The sequence below is a fragment of the Talpa occidentalis genome, unplaced genomic scaffold (genome assembly GCF_014898055.3).
Source record: "Talpa occidentalis isolate TD23 unplaced genomic scaffold, MPIMG_talOcc4v2.1 talOcc4.12, whole genome shotgun sequence".
NCBI lineage: Eukaryota > Metazoa > Chordata > Mammalia > Eulipotyphla > Talpidae > Talpa > Talpa occidentalis.
In genome coordinates this window covers 23,598,532-23,617,648 of record NW_023601212.1, presented here as the reverse complement: position 1 = coordinate 23,617,648, position 19,117 = coordinate 23,598,532, and the positions used below count along the sequence as shown (strand labels likewise).

Genomic DNA, 19,117 nt, shown 5'->3' with positions numbered 1-19,117 from the left:
CTTTGTACTGGACTCTCCAGCCTGGGGATGAGCAGGATTTGATTTTCATGATACTGACATGAAGGTAAAGTCGCAGCCTGGGTTGCAGGGGTGGGTCTTTAATAGTCATTGAGTGAGGATCAGAATCAAGGGTAGAAGGTGGTCAGAATCTTAGTCCCCCCTTCGTGGGCCGGCAGTCATCTCACTCTGGTTTAGAGGAGACGTTAAGTGTACTCTACCTCAGGCAGAGCTAAGCAAAAAAAAAAAAAAAAAAAAAAAAAAAAGATACCCTGATTACAACAAGATGAAAATAAGCAGACTTGTCAAGAGAAATTTATTACTAAAAATAAAGCAGCTTAAGTTTTCCCCAGGGAAAACTGTCACCAAGGGAACCTCCACGACAAAATGTATTAATTAATATCTTCTTCACTCCTGAACGGCTGCAGGCACTCCTGTGCCTTCTTCCACATATCCTAAGTTTTATTTTAAGTTAAAATGGATCATGATGAAAATGATGTGGTATCTGGTCCATTCTCGTTCAGTCCGAGGACTGAGTTGGGCTACATTGTGACGGAGACTTCAAGTGCTGTAGGTGAGTGTCTACCAAGGGTTCGTGTGTCAGGAACATGGTTTGGTAAGATGACACAAAGGGTGTAGGATGAAGCTCTGGGAGGTCCAAGGATCCTGGAGAAAAAAATGCCTTAAATTCCATTGTTGCCTGGGAATCTCAGGAGACTGGCTTGATCAGACAAATCTCCTTAATATCCTTGCATCTGTGAGCCCAATTTTGCCCTTGTTTGGTAAGAGAGGACAGATAGTTTCTTTTACAATGAAGAAAACTGGCTGCAACAGATTAAGTGACTTGCCTGGGGTTCAAGAATATATTAGGCAGAGTAAGATTTTAACTCTGTTTTTTTTTTTCATTTCTAGTCCAGAGCTCTCACTATATGACCCCGATGTCCTGATCACTCCAACCATTTCTGGGAAGGAATTCATGGGGCCATGACCTGCTCCCCCTTACTGCATTTGAAATGTTAGCCCTGCATAGTAATTCTCCCCAGGAGTTCTGCTTATGTCTTATTTAGGTTAGAAAATGAGAAGCCCCAGTTTTTTACTGGCCCTGCCTTACTATGGTTGCAGCCACTCCCTGTGACTTCTGGAAGGATGGCTGGAGAGCTATGAAGGGCAGATCCTCCTGACTCCATGGTGGGAGCAGAGAAGGCTCTATTACACTATAGATATTTGGGGTACTGAGGTATGAATAAAGAGTGGGGTAGCCTCAAAGTGCTCAGTTTTCAAACCAGAAGGGTAAAATTAAAGCTACCTTGCAGAATGGGATCATTATGATCTTCCTCATAGGTCTCTTTCTGAAAGGCTTCAAAACTTATAGTTGCATCATTCTCTGGCAGTCCTGGGGGTAACTGCCCATCTCCAGGTTTGCACACATCAAATTTCACCCACTGGTAACTGCAGGATCAAAAGGAATCATTATCTAGAGCTGTCAGCCATAATAACCCATTCTTATTCCAAAGAAATCTGATTTTTTTAGATCTCACCCATTATTTAAAAAAATACATTAACTAACAAAAACAACCTAAAGAAGAAAAGACCTTCTTTAATGACAACTCAGTTTACAGGATTTCTCAACCCTTCTGCTGTCACGGTACACAGAGAAGACAAAAATTATTGTACAGTGGGGGTACTGGCTCCTCCTCACCTATCCAGAGGGCCAAGCAGAGCAATTCTGAGGCACGCAGTGGAGGAGCAAGCATGTGGGGCGCACACAGACAGTTCAGCATGGGCAAAGCAGTAACTGCCAGTTCAGGACCCTGGCTAACAGATCACAGAGCTTCTCTGGAGGGAATGGATCTGATCACACTTACTTGATGCATTTTCGAGCTCCTGGACAACTCTGGATCAGGTTGTGGATGGTTGGATGAGAAAACCCAAAAAAGTCAGCTCCAGATGGAAGCAGGTTGGGCATTAATTTCCCCCTAAACAGGAGAGGGAGAATTTTAGTGTGAGAGCTGAGAGGGAGATGAGATGGATTTAGAAATGCAATGTGGGCATGAGCACATAACACACAACAGCTTTCTTGACTTGGATCCTCTGGAGATGCTAGCTGCTGAGACAGCCAAAGAATGCGGGACCGCTTTCTAAGAAGTAAGGGCTCTCCATTAGGTGAGAGAGAAAAGGTCTCTGTACCAGAAGTGATCTTTTAAGCTTTTCTTCAAGTCCTTGGTCAACTTACATTGTCGTACTTATGGTCTTGAGCAGTTCTGCGTGACAGGCATCTGCAGAAGTACTGACAATGGCATTCTGGGGGTCATCTTCAGGAACGATTTCAAACTGAGAAAGAGAAAGGAGCAATCAGATCAATCTCTCTCTTTTTTTTTAAGATTTATTTATTTATACAAGAGCTGGGGTACAAGCCAGAGGCATGGGAGGGTGAGAGGATTCACCAGAGACAGAGCGGGGAGCAGAAAGACGACTGAAAGCACTGCTGAGGGGAGCAGTGGGCAAGACAGGAGATGTCTGCTGTGCCATGTGGGTATCTCCCTGGCAGGCCGGTAAGCGAACCTGCGCTGCAGAGGCTACGGACAGCTTCACAGCATTGCGCTCAAACCACTGTGCCACTGGGGAGGCCAATCTTTAAGGAGGCAGGAGTGGAGAAAGCATTAGAGAAAAGTCACACTATTCCTATAACTCCTTCTCCACTCTGGAACTTGAAGCTGCTATGTGTCACACTAGGAGATGGGTACAATTTCTGAAAGCACTATTAAAAATTCAAGCAAATCCAAAAGAAAACAGCAAGTCCTTTGCTTTGATACTTTATAAAGTAGGTACTGTATAATTACCCTTTGGATAACTCCAAGATGCAGAAAAGTAACTGACCTTACGTCACACCTCAGCTAACAAGTGATTAAACTGGGTTGTCTTAATTCTCAGACTGATGATGCCCTTTGCCCTGAACCATGTTGCTTCTGCTTTGGATACAATGACCAGGTGAGGCCTGATCATATCCCTTACATGTAAAGTGCAAGCCCACACACAGGGAAGATTGGTTTGCTATTTGGGGTTAAGATCAAAATGGAGGTAGCAAAGAGACTGCATGTTGGTTTCTGAGACTCTTCAGGACCTGGGAGACCAGTATCCTAGTCTTAAACCTTTATTCATCCTTCCCACTACCATAATTCAAGGCAGTTTTTTCCCCAGCCATCACCTTCACCTCTGATTGTTAGGGAAAAAAGACCATTTTCACCATAAAACTTGGCCAGAAAGAGGTAGAGGCAAAGTAAGGAACCTTGGATCAGAAGCTGAGCAAAGCCTAACTTGTGTAGCTAATACTACATATGTATTAAGTGACTGTTACAGGTTCTCAATTTAAAAAAATAAAGAAGAAAAACAGTGGTTCTTAGTAGAGTGGTACCTGAGGCTGCATACCACCATCCTTGATCTGACAGGTATAGAGACACTTCTGGTCTGGGCACTTCATGCTGGCGTATACTCGAGTACTGCAGTAGCCCACAGGATAGATGGCACTCTCATCATGGAAGCCAGGTCGGTCGGTGATGATCTGTAAAAGATTCCCCCCACCTGTGGTTGAAGACACTGGCGAATTTAGAACTGGGCATCTTTAGAACCACGTTGGGGCTGCAAAGAGTGACTCAATTTGTACATAGAGAGCACAGGCTGTGTAGCAGAACAAATCTGACCTGGTTTCCTAGGGATCAGAGATTTTCTGGGGTTGGTTTGGATCAGCAAAGGGCTGCTGCTAATGGGAACAGGGAGGGAAGGCTCAACCCCATTATGCCCATATTTCTGATTCTCCTCTCTGAGTATCGCTGGTCTCACTCACCTCCCCCAGGCTATAAACTGTTAGACCCCCCAGTCCGATGGGGAACACAGGCCGTCCTGAGGGATCCAGGGCAATGGGCTGAACCAGCTTGCGAGCACCTCCCTCCATTTTCTTTTTCTTGGTTGTTTTCTTCAGAACTGAAACGCAAATCTGGGGTCACCCACTTTAAGCCCCTCTCAAAGCTGAGGGAAAGGGAAAAATGTACCCATGAAAGCGAAGAGTAATAAGCCCATCTTGGTTCTACACTCACTGAATGGGCACATGGGACTTTGCCCCAAAGCCCGAGTATCTTTCTAACCCACCCACCTGGCAGTGACCAGTTCAGTATCAGTGTTTAAGACTTAAGTCTTATACCTTTTTAAAGGCTTCTTACTTCCTTTACAAAATCAGAAATTTCCCAAGTCAAAAGTGCTCAAAAGGCCACCTAGCCCATTTCCCTGCCTCCCGGAAAGACTGAAGGCAACCCAGAAAATTAGAGATAGGGAAGAATGGGGAGGGTTAGCTTGTTCCCTTCCATTTAACCAGGTTTAAGTAGAACTGCTCCATCCTAAGTGGCTCGAGAATGCTTGCTTTTCAAGGGTTTTTAGAGCTACTTAAGGACTGGATTAAGTGTAAGCCAACCTGTGGCCATGAGTGTATACTAGTTAGTACGAGGTCTTTGTTATTAGTTATTCAGTCACTGGAGCAACTGACAGCCTCTCCCCAATGTACCTTCCAGTTTGTTGTTTTCTTTGCCTTTTTCCTTTTTCTCCTTCTTGGATTTCTTCCCAAATGGTTCCTCAGCCCCAGTGCTGGGCCCAGAAATGGATCCAGCTCCCTGTATAGTTCCCACAGAGCTGGCCACACCATAAGTCAGGGGCAAACTGGAGCTGTGGGAAGGAGCTGTGGCCTGTACTTCCCCTTCTGTTAGAGCCTGAAGCTGGAGAAGCTTCTTTAGCAAGTACCTGAGGTCAGGAAGGAGAGAGAGCACAGGTATGAACTTAGTTTTATCTCAGTTCAGTATTTTACAGCATTTTACTCAAGTACTGGGAAAAGCCAGAACTATAAAGGTCACTAAACTCACAAAAATAAGGTTCTTCTCGGACCCTGGGAATAACTAAGCTCCAAAGGATAATACCTCAAGAGATGAAGGATAAGGACTGAAGCCTATCTCCTGTCTGGGGTTCCTATATCTTAATGTTGGAACGTGAAGGGCAGACACATAGTATATGACTATATACCCGCTAAGTTTTCCAGAGTAGTATGTACTGCATGAATATTTGTAGACTTGGAGGCTAATGTTTTATACCTTGACTTTTATAATTGGGGAGTTCTAGTAAGATTACCTATTAAATGTGGCAAGAGGACTTTTTCTGAAAGATGAATAGGGGGGCTGTCTTATCACCATCGTCCAAAATGACTTTAGTGAATAGGAACCAATACCAGAGGTTGTGCATTTACTTGATCAATAACCGATGGGCTTTACCATGCATGAAAGTCCCACTGGATAAAATTCCCAGGGAGTAGCACCATTATCAGTTACCAAAAACGTCATCTGAACACAAAATGAAGCCAGCTCACCTTCTTTCTTCTTTTGCTTTGAGAAATTTTTCCTCAAGACGAGCAATTTCATCACAAATAGCAGCATTTTCCTTTAAGAAAAATTTTTAACATAATCACATAAAATGAACGAAAGATCTAAGTATTGTGCTGGGAAGAGGTACTCTATTTCAAACCAAAGAAGTCTGTGTTGCTGGGTGAGAAGGAAGAACTAGTCTACTTTGCAGACAAAATATAAAAAATATAGAGTCCATTCCACTATGGTCAGGGCAGTTACATAATTTATAGAAATCAGGGTACCTTTGAAAGAAAGGGGATGCTACTAATGATCATGCTAGAATAATACAGCTATGTGATGGTTTCCTAGGTGAACTAAGGGGAACTGCCAACTTAATTAGGAGTTTTTCCCACAGAAAAGGATACCCTGCTTCAATCCAAAGATGCTTATATTCAATGTTTATAAATAGGAAAAATGTCCATTCCCAAGTGCCTTGGCTCTTGGAGCACTTATAAGACCAACTTAAGCCAAAGGATCCCATGCACTGTGGACCTTTTTTTTTTTAAAGATTTATTTTTTATTTATTTATACAAGCATTGGGTACAGTCAGAAGCGCGGGAAGGTGAGAGAATTCACCAGAGCCAGAGCGGGGAGCAGAGCAGGCAGAAGGACTGAAGTACACTGCTGAGGGGAGCAGTGGGCGGCAGGAGAGGTCTGCGCGCCATGTGGGACCCTACTCCGGTGGCCGGGGAGCAGCCAGGCATCGAACCGGTGCATCAGAGGCTGCGGGCAGCTTTGCAACCCAGCGCTCAACCGCTGCGCCACCGGGGAGGCCCATGCACTGTGGACCTTTAAGAGAAAAGCTGGAAAAAAATCAACTCTGGTGTGTAATCTTCAACTTTACTTATGTTATTTCAAGCATCATCTCTCTTTACTGATGACCCAATCTCCCAAGCAACAATCAACCTGAAAGGAATGTTCCAATCTGTTCTATAGGTAGGATCTCAATCTCTCAATGTTCGAACAATAGCTTTTTTCACAAGACCTTCATGCTCTTGATGGAACCAACATCAGCCTAATAAGGTAGGCTCCAACAGTGGACTGTGGTGATGGTGCACGGGTGCACTGAAGGAAATTCTATGGGGACTACACCTGAGAAGGGGAGGAGGAGCATATATTGTCTAAAAATGAACAATGATGTAAAAAATAAATAAAAAATAAGGTAGGCTCCAAACTTTAGGTACCTTTGACATGTGGGGGAATAAAAGAAAGGTAACGGTTAGATAACAAATCCTCTTAATTCCACTTTCCTTATTTCCAAGGATGTAGTGGGTGTTAAACTCAATGTTTTTGGAATGAAAAATTTCCTTATACTTCCACCAAAACCGTGAGATGTGCAAGGTTTTGACAGAGAGGAAATCTGTGCATTCAGGTGCGGGAGTATATGGAGGGCTCCACTGCCTGTTTCCAAGCACTGAGGCAAGCTTGAGCAGGCCAGAATAAGGCAACACAAAGTTGTGACTGGCAAAACAGTTCATTCATTTAACAAACCCGTTGCCTCTACAATAAAAGAATGGCATTAGACTTGGGAGACTCAAAGATTAGAAGGGGGCAAATTATTGAAAGCTTCACGTGCTTATTTCGGGAAGGGGCCAGTAAAGGGTATGCCGAGCTTGGGAAAACAGCTCTGAAGAGGAAGAAAGAATACAGTATCAGGCTCAGGACCTCTGAGCAGGAGTCAGGCCTGACCCAGTGCCCTTGAGCAAGTCATCTCTCTGGGATTCTGTGCTGTCATTTTATAAACAGTGCTGCTTTCTCAAGGTTATCTCAACAAATCAAACGCCCTACCAGAGAGTTCGTGTTAATTACAATGACGACAATTTATTGGCACCCCTAGGTACCAAGCGGGTTACCTCTCTCCTTTCACCTTCACAATCCTGCATTGTCACTTACACGTAAGGATTACAGAAATCGCGTCATTTGCCTACAAGGAGGAATGGATACACTATCTTAACACTGTCACTCGGGGGGGGGGGCACAGTTTGGGGGGTGGGGGTTAGATTTCGCGAATGAGGAGAGCGTCCAGGCAGAGAGGGGCCGGGCGACGGTCAGACTCACAAACACCGTGGCCTTGGCCGCCTTGCGCAGCCGCAGGTACTTGAGCCGGTACTTCTCGTTCTGGCTCTTCTTCGGGAGCTTTTTCATCCTGGCCTTGCCGGCCTGCGGCGGGGCCCGCGGGGAGAAGGCGAGGCCGCCCAGCAGGCTCATGGTCCGGCCCCGCTCCCGGGGCTGCAGGGCGCGGCCGGCATCGGCTCTGAGCCGCTGGGCGGGCGGGACCCCGGCTGCGTTTGGCCTGCGCCGGCCTTTAGGTGCCCACCCGTTCAGAACGTCCCCGGGGCGGCAGCAGGGCCAGGGAGCTCGTAACCGAAGCCGGCGGCCGGCGTCTCCCGGCACTTCCGCGTGTGCTCGGAAGTCAGCCCTGCCCGGAAGTTGCGCAACGGGGCGGCCGCGTGTAACTTCCGGGGTTGCGGGCGTGGGATGGATTCGTCCGGGCCGAGGGGTGACCGCCTGGAGGGAAGGGCGGGCGGGAGGCTAGTCGTGGTCGGCGAGAGTGGGGTGGAGGGTTAGTGGGTGGGGGGGAGGTTAGGGGGTGGAGGGCTGGAGGGTGGGGGGAGGGGGTGGGGGGAGGGGGTGGGGGGCCCGGAGCGGCCCTGGGGCCCCGAGTCTTGTGCTGGGCTAGCAGGGCTGTGCTGAGCGTGGGACTCCAGCGAGCGAAACTTGAGCGCGAGGTCCATGCACGCGCCCTCCTGCCCACTGCGTTTCCACCCCAGTTTTTCCTCCAGGCGCAGACTGGCCTTCCCGACTTGGCGCGCGCCTGAGCTCAAGTGCTCCACTGCTCGCCTCCTTCTGCAGCCAGTTTGCATAAATGTTTCTTCAGGCATGTTATGCAATCGTCCCGAGACAAAAATGTGAATGACAAAAAGGCGTCCATCCCCCCACCCCGGGTTAGAATTTAGTAGGAAGGTGGAAGAGTTAGCAAGGAATTTAGAGCATTTTAGCACTGTGGAAGCACTCAGTAAATGTTTGCCTAATGATTGCAAGAGGAAGTTTGTATACCTGTGTTTGTGTAGTTCTAACTGTAGTTAAGGCTTATCTAAAATCGAGTAAAGATACACGGTCTTTAGGATGCAGTATTGATAAATGCTCTCATCTGGAGAGCAGAAAGCTTTTATTCGTTCTTCCAGCCATGCCATTAACTAGTTGAGACAGCCTCTGGATCACAGTGTTTTCTTAAAACCGAAGACATTCTTTAGAATAATGGAGGTGAATGAGAAGTCTGCGCTGTTAAGGTACTTCACGGATAGAAAGTATAATTACTGTTACGTATTTAAAATTTATCCTTCTAGAGATGTATATAGAAATTAAGGAACAATATTTACATAGCTAAAACAAGTCTACTGAAGTACTGGAGAAAAATCTAATGCTAGTTACAGAATACAAAGAAAGGGTTTAGAATTCATGATTAAGGCTTTTCCATTTCGGAAAATTGTAAAAATAGTGACAGTCTTGACAAGATGGTTTTGACAAAGAGAGAAGGCTCTTGAAAGTCCTTCCAACCATGTTTTGAGCTGCTCTTGTTGGACTTGACAAACTGGGTTTTAATTTTAGGACTTTAGAGCAAATCCTTTTGTGTACTTTTACAAATACACTCAAGGGAGCCATAGATTTAGTTTTGGAAACTGCCAGGAATATTTTCAACCTACAAGATATCCATATTCTCATGCCTTTGATAATATGGTTTGGTTTTGTAACTTGGAACTTGACTATAGTTCTCAATGATAGGAGGATACTTTGTTTAAAAAAACAATACCTTACTTGTCAACTGCTTGCTTTATTTGCTGTCCAGCTGTAATTTGTCTTTGCAGGCTTTGTGGTCTGACTTTTTCATTATTCCTCTTCTTGTATGTGTATAGTAGCTAGTAGGAGGGAAGTGCTATTGTTTGCCTTTGCAAGCTAAAGAGGCCAATTTATTTAAGTGGAAGTTGCATTAAAATGTTTATTGTTTCTTCTTTATTAGAAACACTTCCTTAACTCATAAAGCATTTCATGCAAATTTTAGAAATTTAGAAAATATAGGACAAAGAAGATTTTAGAAAGTCCATAATACTCCCTGGAGTGACCCACTTTCAACATGTTAGTATTTAATATTTGCATACATTTTTATATAATGTAGATTATATTGAAAATAATGCTTCATTTTTGTTCACTCACTGTTATTATAGTCATTTCACAGCATTATTATAACATTTTTATGAACATTTTCAAATGGCTGCTTAATATTCTAGTTATAACTTTCACAAAATTATTTCCATGTTGCTTGACTTTGTGGTCATCTGTTGCTGCAAAGTGCATCTTTGTGCACAAAACTTTTTCCATACAGGATTATTTAGAAGCCGGGTCTGTGTGCGCCAAACGTGTTATTACTGAGCATCTCATTCAGTCACTATATATTCAGAAGAATATCTATTTAGTGCCTGTTATGACACAGCCTTTTGGAAATATATTTAATAGGGAAAGACTTGCAAATAAATGGGCAGTATTAATGTTAGGGGGAAAAGGATGTCCTAAAGCTAATTCCATACAGGCTTTGTGGACTCCACCCCCACCCCAGGCCAAAGCCAAAGACACTGGGAGCTCCAAATCCCATCACCACCAAAGGGAAGGTGGCTGGGACCTGAGGGTGGGGTTAAGCAGCCAAGTGAGTATAAAGACAGACACGTGGGCTTTGGGGGGGGGGGTCCCCCATTTTGGCTCTCCACCAGCTCGCAGCATCCGGCCAGCTCTGAGAGTGACTTTGGGTTTCCAGGTTGGCGGATCGGGTAGGACGCATTCAAGACTTTATTTCCCTATTTTCTCCCTGAGTTGTACATTTTCCTTATTTCCTTTTCCCTTGTAAATAAACCTTTTATTAACCTTTTGTGTGTGTCTGTAGTGGAGTATTCATAAGTCCCTTTTAAGCACGCGGGTGAGGACCCACAGCGAGGAACCCGTTCAATATCGGGGCTGTCCTATAACATTAATACAGTTTAGTAAGTTTTATCTCAGAGGTAGATAATGGATGAGACCTAGTGCGCTTTATGGTGACCAATGCAAGAAAAATTACTTTGGGCTGGTCAACCACGGGTGAAGCTTGGAAACCACGTTGGGCACCAGCTGTTATAGGGCAGCCCCGATATTGAACGGGTTGCCTGGCTGTGGGTCCTCACCTGCGCGCTTACAAGGGACTTAATGAATACTCCACTATAGGCGCACACAAAAGGTTAATAAAAGGTTTATTTACAAGGGAAAAGGAAATAAGGAAAATGTACAACTCAGGGAGAAAATAGGGAAATAAAGTCTTTAATACGTCCTACCTGATCCACCGACCTGGAAACCCAAAAAGCATTCTCTGAGCTGGCCGGACGCTGCGAGCTGGCGAGAGTCAAAATGGGGGATCCCTCCAAAGCCCACGTGTCTGGCTTTATACCAACCTGGCTGCTTAACCCCACCCTCAGGTGCCAGCCACCTTCCCTTTGGTGGTGATGGGATTTGGAGTTCCCAGTGTCTTTGGCTTTGGCCTGGGGTGGGGGTGGAGTCCACAAAGCCTGTATGGGATTAGCTTTAGGACATCCTTTTCCCCCTAAAAATATCACCTGGTTAGGGAAGGGGAAGGAGATAGGGAGGTTTCTTGAAGGCATATGTCTGGGTAGACCCTGAAGGAGAGCAAGTGTTTGGCCCAGGGAAGAACAGGGCATCTGGGGCAGTGGGCAGCATATTCAAAGCCCAATTTTATGAGAAGCATAGGAACTGTGATTAGGTGACTGACTAGAGTATAAGGAAAGAGGCAAGAAGAGAGACTGAAAGAGTCGACAGACTTGGTCATAGGTACCAAACAAAGAGTTAGGCTTTTACCTAGTGAAAATAAAACCGCATGCCAGCCCATGTGTTTGTTTTAGGTAAATGTGTCTGAATTTGTCAGGAGCAACATCATTTTTCTACTGACCTATGTGAAGGGTTTAATTGGCCTCTCCAAAATTCTCTGAAGAAATACGTAATGTGGAACTCTAAAAAGAAATATCAAGTGAGAGACAGCATGGTATTGTGGGCTGAGTGTGTCCTTTGGAGTCAGATCCAAGGCTTGGGAATTAACTGTAGACATAGTAATGGGAGTTAGAAGCTAAGATGGGGTGAAAGTCCAAGAAGAGAGAGGGGGTTCAACAGCACTGCACTGCCTATCCTGGTTATTCTTAGTGGTCACTCTTCAGTGATTGCTATAAGCAGAAGTGTAACATCCCCTGGGATACTAAAAGCACACTTGAGCCCATTTAGAATTGTGAAGGAGCCCACAGTCCATAAAATTCCAGTCCTTGATGTGAGTCTCTGCTTTAGACTTGAGGTGGGGAACCTCAAGTCCCCACCCATAATTGATGCATGATCTTGGCCTTGTTCTATGCTGTCCTAACCCCCAAGAGCAGATGGCAAGTTCTTGCCATCAGGAAATTCACAGGCCGCAGAGCGCCTGAGCAAAATTAATGACTTTCACAAAGCAAATGAAGGAAATTTCTGGGATGTCAGACCACACAAAAAGGTTTTCACATTTTTTATTCTTATGCTAAATTGCCCTACTTGGGATAAGCTGTTTATGCATTCTAGAAAGGCCAGGGAGTAAATATAGTGAGTAGAACCTGCCTCCATAAATAGCCTTTAGAACCTTCTTTCCTTGTAGAGTATCTAGACTTAGTATTTTTTTCCTATTCCCACAGAGTGCTCTAGACCTAATTTTTCAGTTCCTTGACTCTGAGGTTCCAACTTGCAGATTTGTTTCTATACATTGATTCTATCTTCTCACCTTTAGGAAAACATGATACAGGATGTATGATTCAATTGAATCCCACCTTAGCCACTGGGCTTTTTTTATGTATTAGTGTGAGACTTGTGAGGGAGGAGAGAGATCTGGGCTTTGCATAAAAATTCTTAATGCATATTTTCTTAGCTATGGGTTTTCATCACATACTCGGTGGGTGAGATGTTTAGGTTTTGAGGGTTCTAAGCCAGCCAATAAAGTCATGAAATCGACCACTGTGTCGATGTTGTGCTTCTCAGAGGTTGTATCCTTCAACACACATAAGACACTCAACCAGCTAAAAGAGATGAGCTCAGATATGTTGGCTCGGAGAAAGAGAAGGATCACGTTGAGATCATTGATGGGGCACCCCAGCATCTTCCTGCTGAGAAGATCAAAAGCTGGGAGCATCTCATAAGTGGATAGGAGTCGTTTGTCCCACCGACAGAGCCGTGTGAGGTTGTATATTATCACAGGAACCAACAGGGTGTATATTGCTACACTTGTGAGACTCACAATCTGGAAAACAGACAGGGAGGTCAACCGGCACGTGATCAGCTCAGGAATGTGGCTCTCATCACTTAGCAGTCCTGTCTTGACAGAACAGCTGAATTCCTCTTGGAAGAAGACATCCAGGTGGAAGTGGCCAAGGTACAGGTAGGTGGCTGAGGTTAAGACAAGCAAAAGGGAGTTCCTCAGGAGATAGGTGGCCACTAGTGAATGTGAACGCTGCTTACATGCCAGGTACCGCTCTAGCAAGGGGAATTCAAAGTATCGTTCTTTCCGAGCCCTGGGCAGGGAAGACAGGAGGCAAGATTAGCAGGGACCACTGAAGGCCATATCCTGAGACAGCCAAGTGGGTAAGTAACCAGAGATTTATCCAACATGGCATTCTGAGCTCATCTAGAAATTTACTTTTTCTGAGCATAACTTCCCCTCTCCCCAAAAAGAAGCATGTGAGTTTATCTTAATTCTCTAAGCTACGAGTGCAATGAAATAAACCCAGTGAATGATCAGTGAATAATGAATGGGCACATTGGATTTCTGCCCAGCAAGGTGGGCAGAACTTCTAAGCTGAAGTATGATCCTTATGAAGCAATAGGCTTATTAAATGAGCACTGGACTGGGAGTCTAAATAACCACATCCTAGTTCTTGGTCTGGATATACTATATGATTTCTCCCTGCTATTATTTATTTATGTATTTAATGGAAATAACATTGCATGATAACATCATGTAAGTTTCAGGTGTGCATCATTGAGAATTGACATGTTTGTGCTTCTGTGTGATTTTTAAAGCCATTCATTAACTGTATAAAAACAAATATGATTGTAAGTACTGGACAGCTGTGATGTTCTGGTACCTGCTCTAAAAGAGCAGGCTTGTGGAAAGAGGCAGGTAAGAGTGGCAAATATGAGATAAACATAGCCCTTGATATGTTGCTAACAGGATGGACACAAACCGTGGTAGCCATACAAGTTAGGAGTGAGTAACATTGTGGGATGGGTTGTTCAGAAACCCTTTTGGAGAAGATTGCCTTAGAGTTGGCCTTTGAAACGTAGGTAAGGTTAGGCAGACAGACAGCTAGGAGAAGACCTTTTTTCAGAGGTAGATTATGTGCATATACTTGAAACAGAACAAATTCCAGCTCAACCGTCCTCTTGGTGAAGGCCTTCTCTGGCCACCCCATTTAAAACCACATCACACCCCTCCTGCTTTTGACCTCTTACTTGCATTTTCTTCATATTGTCGACCATAGAGTTTGCTTATGTGCATAGGCATTGTCTGCTTTCTTTCAACAGAATGTAAACCTCACCTGGGTAGGTGTGACTTTGTCTCCTCCCCACTTCTTCCCCCAAAGCACGTACACACACACACACACACACACACACACCACTACCACCACCACCACCACCACCATCACCACCCGCCCTACCCCGCCCCCCGAAGTACCCAGAACTCGGTAGCACCTTGTGCTCAGTAAATGATGCCGAATGTTTAAAAGAATGAGTGACTTGTTTAGGAGAAAAGGAGGAGACCACCTAGGTGGAGTGGAAAGTTTGAAAAAGTAGTTGGTGACAGTGTGAGGATGGCTTTAGAGAATTTGAAATACTTTGCATATTTTTCTGTCAGTGTGGGTGGAGGGAGATAGCCGAGGTTTCTGAGCAGGGAGTGGTCTATGAAGGTGGTATTTCAGAGAGCTGAATCCCTTTGTGACTCAGTGTCTTCATCTTAAACTGGAGTCAGGGTCCTGTCTCCTCTCCCTGAACAGAAGTGACAGAAAGTTAATGAGGATGTGCGTTAAACACTTTGCACTCTTGGGAAGGATGGTGTAGAGGGTGGTTTAAAGATGACTGCAAGGTTAGCATCAGGATGCTCCTTTGAATTCTTCAGAAAAGAGAGGAAGTGACAACTCACTTCTCCAGCTCATCCCAGAAAACATGGGGGTCTGAGCTCTTCTGCCGGATCTTCAGCATGTGCTGCACTAGGCGGATGGAGCGATTGTAGGATTTGTCCAGTTCGCTGATGATGAACAGCAGATCCGAGCTGAGGGCGGGCACAGCTGCGTACTGCCACAGCAGAACCGGCAGGTACATAGCCACGGCCAGGGCCAACAGGGAGTAAGGGAGGGCCTGCAGGATAAAAGTGAGCTCAGGAGGGAGGCCTGAGGTATTGGGACCTGGTGCAGGAGGTGTTGTTTGGGGGTTTTCATCCCCTGGTTGCTGCTTCAGAAGGGAAGGCACTGTGAGGCCAGGACCTCAGGGCCAAAGGCTCTCTACTGACCTGGCTGAGTGAGTGCCACGAGATGAAAGGAGGGTGGAGCTCATGTTCCCCAGTTCCACTTTTCAATCTGGGGACTGTATAAGTGTGTGGGGCCCCAGGGAGGAGAGTAAGCACGAGAGTAAGCAGGCACTGCCCGTTCCCCATTGTGCCACCTGGGCAGCTAACCAGAGCTCATGCCAACAGCAGGCCTGGCATCCCAGGTGACAGCATCTTTACTCTCAGTCTTAGTTTTCTTTCCCTGATGGCTTCAGGTTCTTGTCACCAGACAGCCAGTCTATTAGCATTCAATGTGGAACTGAGAGCCCTGGGATTGCTGACTTTTACTTAAAGCTTCCAGAAAGGAGGTCAAATCCCATTTGACTTCCCTGGCTCTTCTCAGGTGCTGTGGCCTTTTCTCAGCTCTTGCTTCTGGGTAATGCCAAACAAAACTACGAGATCTAAGTATTCTTTGTGGGGTATTGTTGGTCTGTAGGCATTTGAGCTGACCCTGAAGTAGGCATAAGCCTGTGTCCTCATTTACACTATTAGTTATGTGAAATGAGGCACTTTTCCTATGTCTCCTCATCCTATTTACCACACCTTGCAGGATTGGGTCCATTCTTTTGCCTGAAGTAAAAACATTCATAAGACTTTTAAAAGATGCCTTTTTTAAAAAAAAAAAAAATTTATTTATTTATGCATACAAGAGTTGGAGCCTTTTACTAGGGCTTAGTATGCTTTGTTTCAATTAGCCTTGCTATTTTACAGGGAAAGAAACCAAAGCCTGCAAAGGTTCAGTAACCTGTACTGGGGTATACAACTAGTGGGTAAGTGAGCAGGATTTGGAACAAGGATTTGGGAGCTTATTCCCTTAACAACTACTCGTAAGTTTCTCCTGAGTCAGGGCTGCTTTTTATTTTAGAGGAGAGTTGGAGCAAAAGAGGGAGCATGCATATTTGGTTTCATTCAAGTAGAGGAGAAAGGCACCTACAGGCATGCATGTGTATGCGTGTGCGCACATGTGCTTCTAACCTAAACAAGAGAGGTCAGGACAAGTAGACTAGGCCACAAGAAAAAATTAGAACCTTTCCCCATCTGTTCAAGAAATGACATTTCTTGAAAATAAACTCTTCACCCATGGGGATTCTGCTTCAGGAGGTTTGAAGTTGGGCCCCAGAATCTAGACCAAAAAATTCTAGGTGATTCTGGGATCAGAGCAATTTAACAGTTTGAACAAAACAGTTTGACAGTTCGCTACAAAATCTTGAACTTGTCACCACCTAGAATTTGCTAAAACATTTGCAGTGACATCTCTGAACAGAGTCCTCAAGAGCCCTTTCTAGTAAGTCTCTGATTTTGTCAGGGTCTGTGACATTTTATGGCATTTTGAGGCCTTGTCAATTGTCATAAGCAGAAAATGTTGACAGTCACTTCTGATTAGACATTGTGAATTATATATAATTTCTACTCCCTTATGGAGCCCCACTGGAGTGCCATGTACATGATTAAAAAAATAACCTTATAGGGTCAAAGGAGATAGGAAAGGAAACCAGAGCAATAAAATATGGGAAACTGGACAGGATAGAGGAGTCCAGCCTGTGGAATACAGGGAACTGAGGCAGGGCAAGAGGTTGTTTTCTACTCTAGAACCAGAAAGGCTCAGAAATTGGACACACAATTTACATCTGAAAATGGGGGTGCAGGTGACGCTGAAAACAGAAATATTGAAAGAAAAAAAAAACCCGACTTATTGATTCTTTCTGTAACTGAATGCACTTTATTCCCTGATAAGCTACTGCCTTGACAGGAGACTTGTGCTTTACTCTTTGGAAACATTAAATCCAAGAGATTCTTTACTTGGGGCAGGTGAGAGCAGGGGGACCAAACTACAAATGGGGATAAGTTGAGTGAATACTAAATGCTGAGATCCAAAGGTGGGTTCCCAAAGGGCTGGCAACCAAGCTTGGTAGCCACTCCACCCTGTGCCTGCCACACAAATTCAGGATCAAATGATTCTTCTTGGGAAAACTGACCAGCCCAAGAGAAAGATGCTGCTACTGATATTTGAGGTTTTCTGGATGAAATGGCCCAAGGGGGGTCACCTTGAACAGAAGACTGCCAGTCAACCAGCCTTACCCATACATAGGTCTTCAGTTTCTAGTCAGATAAAAGTGGGTAACCAATGATCACCAGCTGTTTGCAGAATGCAAGGGTGGGAGGGTGGAGTGGGGGTAAGGGGTTGTGGGAGGGGCACCGTGAAGAGATAGGAGAGAAATGCAGTTCCCTCCCACTCCACTCAGCTGAGGCCAGCCTGAGTCCCAGCCCGCCTTACCTTGTGAGGCCAGAGGGATTTCATCGTGTGCTGGCCAGTCTCATCCTGCTCGTGGTGAACCAGTGACTCCCAGCAGGAACTGTCCACATAGGCTGCCTGCCGGACGCTGAAGTTACTGGGAGAGAAGCAGCTGATGGGAGACCCTGAAACAGGAGTACACCTTTAGGCAGCCCTGAGTTGGGCTGGAGAAATGAATATCTATGGTACTGTCGGCTGTGAGTTTTCTAGCAGTTGCCATGGCAGTTCTACTAGTTTCTGTACTGGGCGGTTGCTTTCTTCTCATGTCCCAGTTTTCTGGGTTCAGCGCTGCCCTGCCACTGTAGGACGGGGTGGGGGCAGGACCTCCACTATTTGACCCAGGCCTGCCCGTGTCTGATTCACCTTTGACATATGCCACTTGATTCTTTTCTCTCAGAGCTCCCCTGGACCCCCAGGCCTGGGCAGTGGGGCTCCCTGGCCTCTTGCTGTTGGCATGGAGCTTGCAGTTGCCTACCTGAGAGAGCTGGCAGCTTTTCATCTAAAATTTAGACCATTTATGCCTGGACTGCTGAGGCCAAATAGGGAGAAAGGGTAGGCAGGTGGTGCTGGAAGGAAAGTGGGCTTGGAAGGACAGTTTCTGGCTTTTTTGATTTCCCATCATGTTCAAGAAAGAAGCAGAAAAGAGATCCAGTATGTCTTCCCCATTGTGTGGGTGAATGAAGAGGCAGCTGACACACCTCCCTGGGACATGTTTGAAGCTAATCACACAGGCAGAAAAGAAAGCCAGAAATCTCAATTCTCAGGAAATCCACATTCCTTTTTAATAGGGGAACAGATTTGCTGAGATAATGTAGCCCCCTAGAACATGAGAAATGGGTGTTTGTTAATGTTTGAGTGTGTGGCTGGGGTTTGGGGAGAGGAAGGAATGGATTTACTCAGTATCAATGATGGCCAGGCTTTGTCAGGCACTTAACCTGTTCTCAAGTCTGAAATCCTGGAGTTAGGGAGTGGGAAGAGACTTGGAGAAAAGACTTGTCTGAAGCATGAACTTCAGAGATCCTAGATGCTGAAAAAGTTTACAGAGCCCCAATCTCTTTCATGCACATGAAAATCAAAATACAACTTTAATTATTGCAATGACATACAATATATGAACATTAAAGTTAAAAATGACATACAATATATGAACATTAAAGTTTTTCTTTTGTAAAATTTTGAAAATGAATTTCAATTTTTATGTTTTTGGTGCCTCTGTTTTGCTGGTGTCCCAGACTCATAACACCTAGACCTAAGTTATGAAATCTATACAATGTGGGAGCTGTCAGAGCCCCTGCAAAGAGTGAGACAAAGTGGAATCTGTCTCATAGGCTGGATCTTAGAAGCCACTCACCGGAGGAGAATTCCTGGGCAAAGGCCAGGGACATCAGCAACAAGGGGAAGCCCACCGCTATGAACTTGACCATCTGGTCCAGGGGCAGTTCCAGGCGTAGTCCTTTGAGGCGGGAGCCCCTGCGGTCCGGCAGCAGGGCATCTGAGAGCATGTACTCTGCAGCCGTGTGTGCGAGAGACATGGTGCTGCTGAGCTTTGGGGAGCAGAGTTAGCGGGAGGGGTCCCAGTTGAAGCAGGAGATGGCAGTGTCAGGATCAGACAGTGCCTGCAGCCCCAGCCTCGCAGATATCTGTGCTAGGAGCAGGCACTGGTTCTCTAAATAACTGACCAGGTCTGCAGCCAGCACCTGGTAATTAGAGGGAGGCCCAGCCTAGCTTGTCCTCGCTGGAGGAGGG

General features: G+C 45.4%; 2 protein-coding genes across 2 annotated transcripts; both read right to left on the bottom strand.

Annotated features, from left to right (window-relative positions):
* Nucleotides 1–303: 303 nt before the first annotated feature.
* TBRG1 (transforming growth factor beta regulator 1) lies at nt 304–7,833 on the bottom strand. The gene is made up of 9 exons (XM_037505521.2): nt 7,494–7,833; nt 5,399–5,469; nt 4,550–4,782; nt 3,839–3,975; nt 3,410–3,556; nt 2,231–2,328; nt 1,863–1,973; nt 1,304–1,446; nt 304–663 (listed from the first exon to the last, which is right to left on the bottom strand). Exons 1-9 carry the CDS (start codon nt 7,641–7,643, stop codon nt 518–520), a joined length of 1,236 nt encoding a protein of 411 aa, XP_037361418.1. The 5' UTR covers nt 7,644–7,833; the 3' UTR covers nt 304–517.
* A 4,433-nt stretch (nt 7,834–12,266) lies between these two features.
* Nucleotides 12,267–18,903, bottom strand: PANX3 (pannexin 3). Its single transcript, XM_037505520.1, has 4 exons — nt 18,723–18,903; nt 17,354–17,496; nt 14,677–14,891; nt 12,267–13,048 (listed from the first exon to the last, which is right to left on the bottom strand). The coding sequence occupies exons 1-4, from the start codon at nt 18,901–18,903 to the stop codon at nt 12,409–12,411; spliced, it is 1,179 nt and encodes a 392-aa protein (XP_037361417.1). The 3' UTR covers nt 12,267–12,408.
* Between the last annotated feature and the right edge of the window lie 214 nt (nt 18,904–19,117).

What these genes read in the sequence shown, in the direction of transcription:
- PANX3 (XM_037505520.1), bottom strand. Translation starts at nt 18,903, where the DNA reads ATGTCTCTCGCACACACGGCTGCAGAGTACATGCTCTCAGATGCCCTG. An exon ending in TGCCCAGGAATTCTCCTCCG is followed by an intron (nt 17,497 to 18,722) that starts GTGAGTGGCTTC and finishes CTCCTGTTTCAG; the next exon opens with GGTCTCCCATCAGCTGCTTC. An exon ending in AATCCCTCTGGCCTCACAAG is followed by an intron (nt 14,892 to 17,353) that starts GTAAGGCGGGCT and finishes TTTATCCTGCAG; the next exon opens with GCCCTCCCTTACTCCCTGTT.
- TBRG1 (XM_037505521.2), bottom strand. Translation starts at nt 7,643, where the DNA reads ATGAGCCTGCTGGGCGGCCTCGCCTTCTCCCCGCGGGCCCCGCCGCAG. An exon ending in AGAAAACAACAAACTGGAAG is followed by an intron (nt 3,976 to 4,549) that starts GTACATTGGGGA and finishes TTTGCGTTTCAG; the next exon opens with TTCTGAAGAAAACAACCAAG. An exon ending in TAATGATCCCATTCTGCAAG is followed by an intron (nt 664 to 1,303) that starts GTAGCTTTAATT and finishes TTTTTTCTCCAG; the next exon opens with GATCCTTGGACCTCCCAGAG.